Below are 15,692 nucleotides of genomic sequence, written 5' to 3'. Positions count from 1 at the left end.
CCTTCCCCTCGTTGGATAACAAAGAGCAACAGAGGATGTGGTTGGAATACAGAGAGAAATGTGTTGTACAGGGTGTCAAACTCGTATAGATACTTCCAAATCCTTTTGTAATTTAGTTTTATCTTTGTCGTCAACTCATCGTTGCCTAGAAAGATATATCTTGTTGTTGTATTAACCTTCCAGACCACTCCTGGTTCTGCTGTACTCTGGATCCCCAGAACCAGAAGCGAACATGGAGAAGCAGCATTTGGTATTTATGTGCCACTAATCTGAAACAAAGCTAAATTTTGTCAATATTCCTCTTATGTCGAAAAAACACACAATACTGCAACGGCGCCATTTCCGTTAAATAAGAAATGCGATTAAAATCACACGTGAATAAGTTTGCTCACGCTTTTAGTAGTTAAAAACATGTTCCTCCTACTTCCTGTTGTCCCCTTTTTGTGGTTTTGACCCGTGGCAACGTTTGGTTGCCACTGGCTGTTTCCAGTGCAGTTTTGCTAAATAAACCAATTTTGATATGGCCAAAATTGGTTTATTGGCTTGTTTTCAATAAACTTTTAATTGAAAACTTGCCCTTTTTTTTTTTTCTTTCTATCAAAACTGGCATATTTCCATTAAGCAAATTCATTGTCGAAAAGTCAAACTGCACAATTACATGTGTAGAAGTCACAGGAGTAAAATAGATTAACCAAAAAGAAGAAGAAATCAGTAACCTGTAGTTTTACTCACAACAGAAAATACAGTCTAACTTTAAAAACACAAAATATAAAAATATATATCACGTAGTAATGGAGAATCTGTCTCCATTGTTTACTTCCTGCGCCTTCTAGCAGTGACTGTGTAAAGAAGGGACGGAGGAAATGACACTGAAAGAAAGATAGAGAAGAGAGGAAAAAGATGAATGGAAATGGTGATTGATTTGTCAGCTGCGTTGCCCCGGCAACCGAAACCCAAGTCACAGCAGGAGATTTATGATTCCTTTTTCCCTTCGTTCCCTTTTTTTTCCCGCTCAGGTGTTTGCAGTGAAGGTCCAGGATGAGACATGGGGGTCTCACTGTGCGCAAACAAGCTGCATTCCTGATGCGTAAGGCTGGACAATAAGAATAATGGAGGTTATAGATGAGACGAAACGTGTGATTTGCTACGCCGTTGATTACTTACCATTTACCATATATACATAAGTTTCCACAGGGTAAAAATATGTCAGTTAAAGTTTGTTAACTCTACATTACTTTATATTATATAGAATAAATCATAACACAATGTAAAATAAAGCAGAATGAATTAAAGAAATAAAAACAGTCTGCATCAGGCATTTGTATTCTTAATGAAAGTGCAGATAGAGACATTCAAGAAGGGTTTAGCAACATGACGTAATCTAATGAAAGCACATCTTTTATGACTGTTGTATCCTTAATATTGAAGGCAGATCTTTTTGAACCAAGAAGGCGCTTTTAGATCAGATCAGAGACAAGCACACACCCAGGTTTCCTCAAGCGGGTTTCTTTGATGAGACAGTAGCTGCGTTTCCATTACAAATGTGCCCAAAACTCTGTCGATGTTCCACTAACGTGGACAAAAACACAATTTTGCAATTGCAAAGTTTCTGTTAAATAAGAAACACGGTTAAAAATGACACATGAATAAGTTTGTTCGCAGGATAAGTAAATGAAAAACATGTCGCACCATTATCCTCCAACTACTGCTTGTCATCGTGGTTTTTGACTTGATCAACAACTTCCTGTTGTTGATCATGTCCCTTGTGTGATGCAGAAAAAAGTGTTTCCTTTGCCCTTTTACAAAATAACCAAATTTGATGCTTCCAAAAAAAAAAAAAAACACTTCATCCTTTCACCAAAACTTTCCTTTTCCTTAACGGAAACTCATAATTGGCAAGTTTTCATTGAGCTAACTTATTTTACAAATGTCAAATTGTGGAATTGTTTTGGTCCACGGAAACACAGCGAGTGTTTCCTTTTGCCATCACCATATTCAACAACTCTTTAATTATATGAGTTACAACGACATTTAATTTCCCTTCGGGACCAATACAGTATTCTTGAATGCTGCACGCTGACCTGTTGCCATGGCAACTGGCCGACAACAGCTCTGCAGGTGCCTTCTTTACGCGAGATCAAGTCAAAAAACCTCTACTGCAGTTGCAGCTGAAATTCTTTAAGCGTTAAACTGGATTTAGCACCTGTGAAGATATATTTTCTAGAATTACCGCTGATTTTTAAAAAAAGGTGGATTTGGACTTTGACTGGGCCAGTCTAACACATGGCTGAGCCTACCGGGTTTCTCCCATGTAGCTCCGTCTAGCTTTCCATCAACTCCGACCTGCTTCCTTGTCTCTTCCAAAAAATGAAAATCATCCACACGGCATGATGCCGCCACTACCGTGGTAGCTCTCATGAGCGTTTCTCTAAGTAATTCTCTCGCCGACCGGTCCTGTTGCCTTTTATGCCATACAGCCACTGTTTCGTCATACCTCATTACGCTACACCAATTCCACATGGGAGCTGCCAAAATACAGGATATGAGGAAATGTCAGATATTATCCTCTGGCAGCCTTATGTAACCCCTTAGCGTATGTCAGAGATAATCCTCTTATAGGGGAGAGGAGTTGCACCAATAGAGAACAAAACACAGTTTGCCTCTTCTGTCCCCTGCTTTTACTAATGAAAATTGAGGATTTTTTGTTGTTGTTGCAGGAGCGCTGCTGCTGCTGAGTAATCCATGTTGGAAGACAAGCCTCTGATCTCTAATCTATGATTACTTTGATGTTCAGAACGATATCCTGTTGGATAAACACGTGTTTGGGAAATAAAATGGACCTACAGGAATGTCCGCAGCACGTTGCCGGTCACAATGAGAGTGGTGAGAGAACAGCAGTCAGTAAAAATGTTCCTGAAATATAGAGTGGGGAAATGAGCTGATTAAAAACGATTAGGAAGCTCAACACGTCTCACGATTCCCCTCTTCTCACTTTAACACCAACATAAGCTATCCCCTGCTTAGGTACAGTCAGGTTAATTAAATAGAAGTCATTAACTTTACATACAATTAATTCCCCTTAATTTATCTTAAACCGTAACCCTGTTTCCCAAATATCCCATGTTAAATCCTCCCAACTGCCATAGATCACGGAAACGGGCTCTAGCCCCATCTGGTGGTGAGGAAGAAAACAAGGTTTTTCAAAAATTATACCTCTGAATTTTTTCCAAATATATACATTTATGTTTTTAGTTATTTTTAATTCTTTATTTTTATTTCATTCATTTAATATAGTTCATTATTTTTAATTTTAAATCCAAATTTCAATTTTACCTTATTTTTTTTGTCAGCGCACATTAATGAGCGTGCCGAGCGCCGTACCCGACTTAGCTAAAATTACGCTAATTCTCATCGCTAGACCCTTTCACGCAGTTGTTAAAATAAACATAAAAAAATTACGAAATTGATCACAAACAACACTGAAAAATAATAACAGTGAAAGACAAAAACACAATATTCCAGCAGAAAAGTAAAAGTGGTAGTTCAGGAGTTTAGAAGTGAAGTCTTACCTGGTGTAGCTAACTCTCTTTGGTATCTTCGTTTAGCTACCGGCTAGTCCAAGAGGTGCTCAGACCAAAATGGATTTATGATGTTTAAGAAGAACTCGGTCACAAGAAAACACAAACAGTTTGTGCTAAAGCTATTGTATAAACATTAAATTGTCGCCTCATTTATTTTGGCCATTTATTTTACAAAAAAAAAAAAAAAAAACAACGGAGGAGGAGGACGACGTGCGCCACTAATGATCTTCCTACGTGAAACATTCTTCTTGGAATTTTATGGTACTACGTGAAACATTTACTGAGACTACAAAATAATTTTAATAATTAAAAAAAAAAAAAAAAGCTGACTCATGTGAAGGCATCAAAATTAAATCAGCTAAAGATAAATCATTTTAAATAATATAGTTTGACTTATAAATTGACTACTTTTTAGAATGGCTTGTTTTGCAATTGTCTTGAAAGATTTTACTCTAATAACATTAGCATCAATTTGAACATTTAATAAAAGAATAACAACACAAAGGGACTCAAAATAAATGTTTATTACTGCAGGTATTAATCTGAGCCTCTGTTTACAGCAAACTGTAGAAAGTACCACAGCAGCATCAATAGAAGAAACCTCATCTATGTGACTTTTATTGTTATTGCACTACACTACAGCAGAGCGTACGGCCTGACATTCATTCATTTCAACATTTTATTTACAATAAAGCAAAAACAAAAAATGTAAACTCCCAGAACAAGGAGAAATGTAAACAAGGTTCATCATTCGTTACGCTCCGCAGAGCAGCTCCAGTCGCCTACAAAGGAATAAAGTTTTATTCTTGCTTGTAATCTACATTCAGGAGCTGAAGCCAAATACTGCTAAAAGTCTGAACAAGAGAGAAAAAGTTGCAAAATTGGCTGCCAAAAGTCCCGTGTGCTGAGGAGTTCTGACACAGAGGCTCCATGGTCGCTCTGTGTTAGATGCAGTTCTGTAATTGTCCAACAGGAGGTGCTGGTCTAACATGGCAGGAGGAAGACTTGACGATCCAGTACATGCAGAACTCCTCCACTGTAAAAAAAAAAAAAAAAAAAACATCAATTGAAAGCCTGGAAATGAGAAAAGGCTGATTTTAAAGCGTCTTCTATGGAGCTAAATTGGGGCCATAAAGTTTGTTGAAAAGAAAAGAAAGAAAATCTAAATGAAAAAGAGATTTGAAACTGAAATGTTCGAAATTACATATCAGATTCAAGATTTGTTTTTTCAGTTTCAATTTCTTTTTTGAACCAACATTATGGCCCTAATTTAAATCTCTATAATGACCATCAAATATTTGGTAAAAAGAAAAAAAAATAAATAAATGTTGGTCTGAAATAGACGACTTCATATTTTTTACTTCTATTTTTTTTTTTAATTCAGCTGCAATTTTTTTTCTGTTTTAGCATTAGATTCAGATATTTATTGAATCATTTCATAGAAAAATTAGCAATCATCATATCAGGAATGGAAAAATCTTTGGAGGGGTTTGTGGTGGTTGAGTGTATTTATGTCTTTTGTCGACCGATCTACAATGGAAGTGAGCTGAATCTGGAACAATGCGGTAAAAACGCCAAAAATCACTTTTGTAAGCCATTTTTGGCCTTAAAAGTGTTAAAAGGAAGTATCTGACCCCACATGAAAAAAATAGAGGAAAAAATATTGAATATATAATTGACTTAGTTTTAAAAACATTAAAAAAAAAATCAACAGAACACTAATGATCTTACAAAGAAGATAATTACTTTCTTTTACAACCAATCCAAGAATGTAGCAGACAGTTGTATTCAAGGCCATTCCTTATGGTGGGCCCTGTCTTTCTTCTTCTTCTCATCTTTCTCCTTCTGCAATCTCTCCAACTCGGCCTCATACATCATCTCCTGGATCAGGTACTTCTCTCGGCGCATCCGGTCCCGCAGGTCCTTGGGCAGGTCCGGGATTAGGTATGCAATCAGGGTCTTTATGGCGAAGACCATATGCTGTGGAAACCGAATCAGATCATGATGTCAATTAAACCCCATTTTCAGTGAAATGTGTCAATGAACTCGACTGTTAAACTAATACTGAGTGAGGAGGTTTGGAATAAACATTTTCAGATGCTTGTCTGCAACAAGAACAAAATAATGCAATTAGGATCCGCACAAACAGACCTCAAAAACAATAATGAACGCCAGCCGGGCTGCCAGGACGTGCCAGAACTGCAGAGTGTAGGTGTATGGCTCAGTTGAGTCCGGAGGCTCCCTGTAATCCCGATACCTATTGAGTAAGGTAAAACAAAAGAAACAATCACTGAGGTCACACAAAAAGCACTTCCATTTGTCTGATTTCTCCTACTATTTGGAAAGACATATCCTGTATTTGTATTTGGAAATGCAAAACAGTAGAGATGCACCAAAAAATTAGATACAGAGTTGAAAACCCAATCCTTTCCCGATCATTAAAACGCACCATACCAACCAATTTGTGCTAACCATAACACTCTTCAGAGTGGACATTGTCAATGAGGGAAGAAGATTTGATATTAGTGATTTTCAGCATCGGTGAGGGGTGAGAGGACGCTTACATTAATTATTAATTTAAAAATGTTGGTAGCATTTTGGATATCTTAAGAGTTCTGGACAGGATCGATAGAGCGACAGAATGACTGACGTTCACAATTAGTCATTGTAAACGTCAAAACCAACATGCCCGCCATGTTGGTTTTGCTAGTTAAGAAATAAATTGCTGAAGACGGATTAAAATGTGAACTTCAATTGACAATGTGTTGCTAATCAAAATACCAAAGATCAGAAATCGCCACAGAACTCTAATTGTTGCATCTATAAAACATACGTAAAAACATGTTTTGAGGCTTCCCCTTTTTTTCGGGTGTTTTGGGCACAACCACACAGATAACATAGTCCTTTAAACTTCACCTGCAGTACTTCACAGCTTCTTCAAACAGTTCAGAACCATTGGTTCTTGGCTGGGATCTCTTCTCAAAGTCAGAAACTCGGAAGACAGACAGACTGGCATTTACATAACCCATCATACACCTGGGGAAAAGAAAAGAAATAGCATTTAACACATGTATTGAAACTGACATCATACACCATGCAGCATGGAACGAAGAGAAAAGATGAACTCTTATGAGGTAAGATAACTCTTACCCCTCCCCTGCTCGACCCTGACCGGCACACGGTCCGTACTTGTAGGCATAAACGAGACGAGGGATGAAGTCCGAGGTGACGGCGATGACAAAGGCGTTGGTGATGACAGACAAGATGCCGATACCCTCCAGAATGCCATACCAGATTCCTGAGTCAAACAATAGTTAAGACACCAAAATAAAGCGTCTTTTACTAAAGCATTTATAGCCTTTTCCTTACCAATGTCTTTGGCTTGTGATGGAAGAGGTCGCCGCCACTGGGTGACGAACTTGTAGGCGTCTAAACGGATCTCGATGATGTTGTTGATCAGCGCCAAGAGAGGAGCCAAAGGAAACGCGGCCACGAAGATGGTGGTGAAGCCGAACTGCAAAACTGAGACAAAGACAGCACGTCTTCGTTGACCAGTTGAACAGTGCAGTAGGTGTAGTTTAGGCTCCAAGATCTTCTATCATCCGGTTTACTTCCAGATCTACAATAGCATGTTTACGACTTCTCCATGACAACTAATCTAAGTAACAGTGTCAACCAAAAGAAAGAAACTTTCCAAACCGTCCCCTTCAAACAATGCTACGGTTTTCCTTCATTCACGGCTCTACCCAGTGTCTTCATTGATTGATGTACTTGTTCCATTCTAAGACTACATAACTGCATATGTAATCATAAATATGCTACATATGGTGGCATATTTAAATATGGAGGAAGACCGTGTCGATGCAGATGAGTTCAGAGAGGCTTGGAGAAACAAGGTTATAGACAACTTTTGAAGTGAGTTCAGTATGGAATAGGAGGCCAGAAACAGGAGTCATATGACTAGTGGTGCAGGTTCTGGAGATTTAGGTGGCAGAGTTAAGAGAAACCGAGACCCAATAGAAGAGTTATAATAATCAATGCAGAAGGCCGTCATTAAGTAAATGAGTATACTGGTGGAGCTGGGAGTCAGGGATGGACAGAGATGATTTCTGCAATGTATCAATGTGAGCTGAGTGGAGTTAGTCGCCAGACCTTTAACCTCAAGTCCAAGGGAAATGGTAGAAATGATTGTTTTAAAAAAACAAAAAGGCTTTGGAGAGATCTGACTTTGTTGCAATCTGGAGAGTTTTGTCATTGTTTAATTAGAAGAGGTTTGTGTTGAGCTGACATTTCATCTCAGGCAGTTACTCAGGGAGATATTTGAGAAAGGTTAGGTGGGTTTAGAGGAAAGGAAGAGCTGGATGTCAGCTGCTTAGTGTTTGAAATTGTTATGGAATTTAGAGAAGATATTGCAAAGGGTCGTGTAATATTGAAGGTACAAAATGGGGCGAAGAACCCCGAGGAACACAGTTTACACTTCTTTAATTATTGCCCGACTGTAGATATGGACAAGTCTGTACATTAAGCCTCTTCTTATCCTCTGACTCACAAAGATCAACAAACTTCTGTCTCACTCGAATGGCATGATTTTACCATTGAAAAAAAATAACAAAAAAAAACTATGTCACAGCACAAATACAGTAGATTTTAGTTTTAATCTTGACTTAGAACTTGACTTTATTGGGAACTTTAATGAATTCAACAAACAATATTTTAGGGATAAAAATAGTTTTCATAAATGTTATGTATTTGTTACCCAAGCAGCCAGATGGCCATTTTCCATTAATTGAAAAGCTTCTGTACTATTTAGATGGAAGTATTCTTGGTGCAGTTAGTCTCACAACATATAAACTGTTTATTAAAAGGAATATAGTATTTTTATTTGATTGTGAGTTATTTCATTAAATCCTTGTTGCATGAAAACAACTGAAATAGTTTTAAATACCACTTTACATACCAAAATAATCCACAGTATGGCGCCATTTCTCAACAAAGCTTTATTATGAAATCCAATCCTATCATTTCCATGTTTGTTAATTAATCCGCACTAAAACTTATTCCACTCTGACGCAAGCGTAAAAAAAAAAAAAAAGAGTGTTTCCACGTCCTGTGAAGAGAAAGGAAAGCAGCAACGAATACCGGAGCAGATGGATGCCACAATTACATAACGTGTACAGCAGATCAGCTCCATAATGAAAAAATGTTTTGCTTGAATATTTTGATGATACTGGGAGAGATTAAACCGTGTAACGCGTATAAGGTCATCTCAAAACCCAGCCCCGATATGAAATATTTTCTGCGAGGCTGAATATAGAACAGAAACCGAATAGAGGGCCGACTTACTCATCTTCAGGTACTCATCAAACAGTCCGTACGCGTTCATTGACTGCAGGTTGTAGTCCCGCTCCCACTGGGGGAGGCTGGCCTTGGGGATGTGGCCGTGCTCTCTCTTTAACCTCTGTCGAGTCCACCAGTTCTGGATGAGCCTGGAAGCACAATGCAAGGCGACCCAACAGACATGTCACTCCTAAAGTAGAGTTTACTGTGTTTATTTAGCTTAGTGTCCATTCTACCGTTGTTAAAAATGGTTATAAACCAGTCACGGCTTGTGCAATTCCCTTATCTTCAAAATAGGATGTCAGGACCTTTTTTGAATGGACGGGCACATTTTATTCTTGAACTGCTGCTGAACTATTTTTTTCCCCCTCAACCAGTAGCCGTATGCACAATTTGGAGGTGTGCGCACTTCTCTCCAACTGTTTTCTATCAGTAAGGGAGCTAAATATTGTAGGCCCTGGTTTGTTCATTTAAGGTGATTAGTGAGAGCAGAAGCAAGTTTTTTGTCCTGACAGTGTGGTTGGCCCTGCTTCAGTTTTCTCATTTGCTTCAACTACTCTATCGCACCCAGAAGCCAGACACACCGCAATCAAACACCAGCGGAGTCTTACTACGAAAGTGTAAGACTCTGCTGGTAAATGTTTAGGACCATCCACAGAGCAATAACAAAACTGAGCAAAAAAAAAAAAAATGAAAAGAACCTGAACCTACGGGTAGCCGAGCTCCATGAAGTTGTTCCACGTCTGTTTCAGTACCATAATGATGCCCATCTGCATGCAGAGGTCAATCAGGCAGCCACTGGGATGGCACTGCAGCAGCAACAAAAACATACTAGATCAGCAATTACAAAAAAACAACAAAAAAAACCCCTGAACACTAATGAGAGTTATCATTAGTCTATTTGGTTTTGTTAGTAACAATTACTTGGGAACATGAAGCAATTCCAGTATGCTGGAACCTCATACAGTTTTGCCAAACATTTATTTGGCAAAAACGTCATCCGCTGAACAAAATGTATCTTTTGATTTTCAAGGAAATGTACGGCATGAACCATTGAGCACAGTCATGTTTCTGCACGGCTACAAAAGGCTGGCATGAACTGTCCTCATCCCATTAGAGGAGTTTTCCATTTCTGCAGCTGCAGAGTCACAAGAGGGAGCACATTAGCTCAGCAGCAAAAAGTGTCCGCTCAGGCCTTCTGTCCCAGTGGACTACCTCAGGGCTTTATTTTCCTCGCATGTTCCCAGAAGTAGCACTTACTAGAGATGAGGGTTAAATGCTTGGTGAGTGGGTTTGCAGTAATAGCCCAATTTCTAATTTCTATCTTCGTGAATTCACAATTCTTGGCTATGCCGTCATGGGAAAACTCACTTCCTCCAGCTTCCAGCGATTGATGAGGCGTAGATATGCGCCTGGCCGACCGGTGAATCTGTCAATAAAACAATATTACTGACAATCACAGTCAAACATTTGTACTGACTCAGTAAGTGATCAGCAAAGGGCTGGAAAGGCGAGTTGGATACAGAGAAACTCTATTATTTCACGTCAGAGGAACATCAATAAAGGACTTTTTTAACACCATTAATACCTGTATGTAACTCAAGTATCCACATATGTGCTAGCTTGTTCAAGAAAATTAGCTTATTAGCAAATTGCTAACATCAAATGACTGAGAAATAAGTAACTTGCTTATTTCACAAGCAAGTCTTTCACAAGAGCAAGCAATGTGCTAAAATGACCAGCATCCATATTTCTATGACTTGGTTCTAATTTTATAGATATTTCTTGAAGTTGGGCAGATGGGGTTTTGGTTTTGTTCAGTCTTGTTGTTAAAAGTGTTTAGTAGGAGTTATAAAGTGCTATTTTTTAACTTTCTGTAGCAGCTAGCATAGCGGTAGAGCTAATGCTATCATTTAGATTGCTTACATTTTCCTCTTTCACAGTTCTCCTGCTAATGACCTGTTAGCATCTCTGCTTAAAAGAAAGCAGTGTGCTCACTTTCTAATGTTATCAGCAGAAAGTTATTGTTAAATAAAGCTCCTGGCTCCCTCAGCCACCAAAACAGGGCTGTGGCCTTATCATTTGTTTATTTCAAAAACAATTGGCAATGGGTGTTTTGCTGTACATTTGAAATTTTATACAGTTAGCTACCCAGATTTATTACAAAAGTAGCATTGCTCTTTTGTAACATCAATAACACTTTTATTTCAACTTTTTTTTATTTCAACATTTACAAATAATTTTCTCCTTATTTTTCGGACTCTATCTCCGTTCATAAGTTTGTTTTTTTTGCCGTATAGAACTATTAGTTTCACACTACGTGGCTGTTTTTACATTTACTGCAGTCCTGTTGTATGTAAGAAGCGTAATGCTAAACTTCCTCACCTTCCCAAAAAGAAGGCGATGTAGAAAGTCGAGCTGTTGAGATTGACGAACTGAAAGAGGAACATCTTGAAGGTGAAACTGTTCTCCCACTCTGACTCCGTCCTTGGCTGCTCTGTAGCCACACGAGAAAGAAATAAAGTGCAGTTTATTTATGTTCCTGGTTTCAGGAACGCCAACAACTCATGGACAAGTTTACAGACCCAGACAGATTTTATTGTCACTCAACTGTACATTTGAAATGTACAGAAAAGGTGCTGTGTTAATGACATTGTAAGACTTAAACATGTCTTAAAGTCCACTCACCTAAATTTGTGAGGAAAAGGGCAACTTTTTCATAAAGCTGTGAAAAAAATAGGAACTCAGTACATCAGTCTGTCTGTCACCTAACATATGTGACAAAAAATGAAAAAAGATTACTGGCTATGAGTGCTTTTGCAGAACACTGTACGCAGAAAGGGTTCCATCAAGCAGACAAAACGTTTTGCTTCTTGTCTGCAGAAAGTTAGCGGCGAGCGACTGACTCACCACGTTGAGGAGCATGATGACGCAGAAGTTGATGCAGACTGCCGTGCCTGTAGTTGCCACCTGAGAGTTGTTCCTGATGAGTGCCCAGCCGAAGGCGGCGAAGGTGCTGACCGTGATCACGCGGTAGATCACGATGCCAAACACGGCTGCGATCACCACCAGTATCTGGGAGATCGGCGGGACACAAAAACACGCTGTGTGAGAGAAAAGCTGCTAAGTTTTTACTAAGCTACAGCAAAAAAAAAAAAAAAAAAAAAAAGACGGATTTTGGATGCTAAACCTTTGGCTGCTTCACGAGCTCCAACTTTCTCACTTGGAACTCCAGCTAAACACTAAAAATACAACCTCTGAATACAAAGAGACCGACTGTTAGCTCCAAGCTCCTAAACTGCAGGAGCTTCGTCTCGGAGGGCGGGGCTATGTCCACCCAGGCGTTTTGCACAGCTGAATGGTTGCCATAGGAGATGAGAGGATTTTTTTTCAAACATACATGAAAGAATGAAGGTATGTTTTGATGAGGGAATAATATTGGAGCATGACCTAAAGCTTTACATAAGGCTTCTCCTTTAGAAAAAAAGGAGCAGTATTTAAGGAAACTGCATGCCTACTGCACAATTGTAGAATATTGAAAAGCCTGCAGGTGCTGACCCACTTTCACACACTGTTTATTGTTCACAACAATAATAAATTGTTACATTTTTATTCCCAAAAGTCTGACTCACGGCATCCTGATTCTGTTTCCGTCAAACATAAATGTAACACATAGAAGGTAATAACTGGGAGGAAATGGTAAACAGTTCCCATGGAGACGTGGCTTTTAGCCCAACGATGCTTCAGCATTACAGCCATTTTTGACATGTAGATGCAGATTTTTCTCAAAATGGAGGAAAAATATCCAGTGAATAATATATGTTCCCTGATGTAGCAGCTGCTTCTGTTTGGCTCTTTCAACATTGTTGTGATGTTATGATAATTAATTGCTCCAGCTTTCTTTTCAAATTCAGAAGCAAAAGTTGTTTACGGTCCAAATGTTAGCTTAAAATATGAAATTACCTGTAAAAAGAAGATGTATTTAGTACAATTTTAAAGATTACATTTAACAAATGAGAAGGTACTTTGTCCTAATCTTACGAAAACTAAAAGAGATTTAAAAATATACATATAAATTAGGTGACGGAGAGCCTGTGTCTAAAACATTTGAATAAACAAGTGGGAAAATTAAGAAGTTCAACTTATATTCACATTTAATCGACGTCTTATAGACCCACCATGAAGAATATTCCAGACGATGAGACGAGAAGGCGGCTGTACTTGTCGGTGAAGGCCTGGTAGGGCTCGGGCTTTCCAGATATGGGGTTCATCCGCTCCTTCTTGGAGTATTTGGCCTCAAACTGGGGTCTGATTTCATCCTGAATGACCAGAAACAGGGGAGTTCGCGCACCACTTCACGCACAAAAAGAACGCAGAAACCGCATAGCGAGAGTCTTTAGACGCGCAGCAAATCAACCCAGAGGACAAAGACGGGAGTAAAATCCTTTACCTCTTCCTCCTCCCAGTCTATGAGGTCCCAGTCGTACGCCAAGACAGCTCTTCGTCTTTTCCAGAACTCCAGGAAGACTGTTGCTGGAGGGAGAGAAAAAAATCGTTTAGTTCATTATTCTCGTTGCGTGTTTTTCTTTGTCATTTTTTTAGGAATAAATAAATGAGCAAAGCAGGCAAATTTATTTAATTGTCTTCTCTTTTTAAAGTGATAATCAATGTATTTGTCAAGATTACTGTGGTTCTGGTTGTCTCTTCTGCATTTTTTCCCCTTTTATTTAATTTTTGTCTCTTAATTATTGTTGCACCTCATCTGCTTTGAAACCAGGACCTCATGCGATCTACAGTTCAATTCTGCTGCAGCAACCCATCAACAAAAAGTAAGCAAATAACAATTCTTTTATCCTACAACCATATTTATTTCTTTATAGGTGACAAATGTCTAAAAATGTTCTACTTGTATGCACAGCTTTAATTATGATTGCTGGTAAATTTTTGGGCAATTGAAATGGAAACAAGCGCGACTAATGAAACTGTCTGGTGATTGGTGTGCTCAATGGTCAACACAGTAAATATTAATTCAGTCTTTATTTCAGAAAATCTTCTGTTGTTGTTTCACATCAACTGTGCTACAAATGTACCGTTTTTTCCAGTATGTTTCTTCAGAGTGAGGGACATGTTAACCGCTCAGGTCCAGACTTGAAACCGGACTTGGAACCGGCGTGGAGGTTTTCCCGACCTCACGGACTCGGAGGTCATCCGCAAAACTCCGAGGCAACATTTCTGGACTCAGCTGCTCCTTTTTTCAGCAAAGCAGCAAACTTTCAAAACCGAACCTGGGAATTTCCTGCCCGCGTCAAGTTTAGCGAGATCTGGGTCTACTCAGTTTGCCTTAAACCAATCCTGAAGAACATGATTAGGTTTGCATTTTAAAAGCCTGATTAAATCATTTAAACTATAAAGTGGAGGTCATTCCCAGAGAAAGTCCTGAGACAGAGGTTGGGTGGTGTGTCTCTGATCAAAGTCCTGTGGATAGCTTACTCATTGAACATGTTTACCTTCTCCTCTGCTCTAATCACTGCCCTTTATTCTCACAGTCTCTACCCTCCTCTCGTCTGCGCTCTGTCCCTCTGCCACGTCCAGGTCCGCGATCAGCCCTCAGAGGAGTGGGATGTTTTGAAAGTGAAAGGCTCAGCTGTCTGGGAAGGGCCCAGCTCTCCACTGGGAGCCGGCAGGGAGCCCATACCGAGAGGGCCATAATGAAGGGATTTGAGCGCATTCTCCGTCGCTAGTGAACCCAAACTACATCCGTCGGGACAGCAGAAGAGCTGCGAGGTCGGCACGCTTTCCCGTCTGAGTTTTCCCTTTAAAGAGCTGCTGCAAAACTTCTCTCATCTCAGATTCATCAGACGTTTTGAGTCTACGCATAGTATCTGTAAGTTGCAGTTTGGAATTGTTCTTTTTTACTTTAAACTCATCTCCCTGTAAGATGGCAGCAACTGTTTGAATCCAAATGTATTCTGCACAATGGAACCAAAACCTACTTGTTTGCAGAAGCCGTTCTCTGCCTGTCGCTCAGATTAATGATTGTTTTTCGGAACTTCTTAGCCAGCATCGATCTGCTTCCATCCTCACGAGATTCCCACAAATTTGAAATGTTTCAGTCAAGGATGTAGTTTTGTCTTCTTCTAAAGGTTTAGTTCTTTGTTCTAAAGTCGAAAATCAGTGATAAAGTTTGAGTTCTTTAATTTAACTATAGTTCACAAAGGGTCATGCAGCTTTTTACAGCTCTAGACAAATTTGATTTATCATGAATAAGAGTAAAAATGTATAGTTTTCTGACCTCTGACCTAGCAGCTCATAGTATTGCAGAACTTCACAGGTTTGCTATTGATAGATATTTTGGTAAATTAAATTTCAAATAAAATAAACTTTTAGCCATGTAAACATGATTTTTTTTTGGCATCAGGTCGGCCGTTGGAGAAGAAGGGAAGCGGCGGGATGGGATTCATTCAGAACCAGAACCTGACGCTAGCCGTCGTACAGACAGACATCGCTTTCAGGGAAGTCGCTGCATCATCAGTCGGTACTGGACCATTTTCAATCATCTCCTAAAAGCTGAATATCTTGTTTTACTGTTTGACTAGCGCAGCAGTCACATCTAGAACCTGGTGAGATTAAAATGGAATGTCTCGACTGTAAGTGCATGTTATTTTTTAAGGGACCAGAATCTGATGGTGACCTCCATCTATATCTGACTCTTGTTTTTAAGTCAGAGGGAAGTAGTTTTTGAGCTGTTCTGTTTCTTTCGATGGTCACAGTTGT

General features: G+C 39.2%; 1 protein-coding gene across 3 annotated transcripts in view; it reads right to left on the bottom strand.

Moving 5' to 3' along the window:
* Positions 1-4,089: 4,089 nt before the first annotated feature.
* The window catches only part of LOC116736437 (anoctamin-4), a 46,814-nt gene continuing 35,211 nt past the window's right edge, over positions 4,090-15,692 (bottom strand). For all 3 annotated transcript variants that reach the window (XM_032588883.1, XM_032588881.1, XM_032588884.1), the window contains 14 exons: positions 13,369-13,451; positions 13,097-13,237; positions 11,829-11,993; positions 11,607-11,643; positions 11,304-11,415; positions 10,290-10,347; positions 9,630-9,727; positions 8,925-9,067; positions 6,951-7,103; positions 6,732-6,879; positions 6,498-6,617; positions 5,733-5,838; positions 5,328-5,561; positions 4,090-4,617 (listed from right to left, as the gene is read on the bottom strand). In XM_032588883.1, the coding sequence (XP_032444774.1) occupies positions 5,370-5,561; positions 5,733-5,838; positions 6,498-6,617; positions 6,732-6,879; positions 6,951-7,103; positions 8,925-9,067; positions 9,630-9,727; positions 10,290-10,347; positions 11,304-11,415; positions 11,607-11,643; positions 11,829-11,993; positions 13,097-13,237; positions 13,369-13,451 (1,556 nt within the window). In that variant the 3' untranslated portion in view covers positions 4,090-4,617; positions 5,328-5,369. The remainder of the gene's footprint in view (positions 4,618-5,327; positions 5,562-5,732; positions 5,839-6,497; positions 6,618-6,731; positions 6,880-6,950; positions 7,104-8,924; positions 9,068-9,629; positions 9,728-10,289; positions 10,348-11,303; positions 11,416-11,606; positions 11,644-11,828; positions 11,994-13,096; positions 13,238-13,368; positions 13,452-15,692) is intronic.

Source organism: Xiphophorus hellerii, chromosome 17, assembly GCF_003331165.1.
Source record: "Xiphophorus hellerii strain 12219 chromosome 17, Xiphophorus_hellerii-4.1, whole genome shotgun sequence".
In the NCBI taxonomy this organism is placed as follows: Eukaryota; Metazoa; Chordata; class Actinopteri; order Cyprinodontiformes; family Poeciliidae; genus Xiphophorus; species Xiphophorus hellerii.
This window is presented reverse-complemented; position numbering and strand designations above follow the sequence as displayed.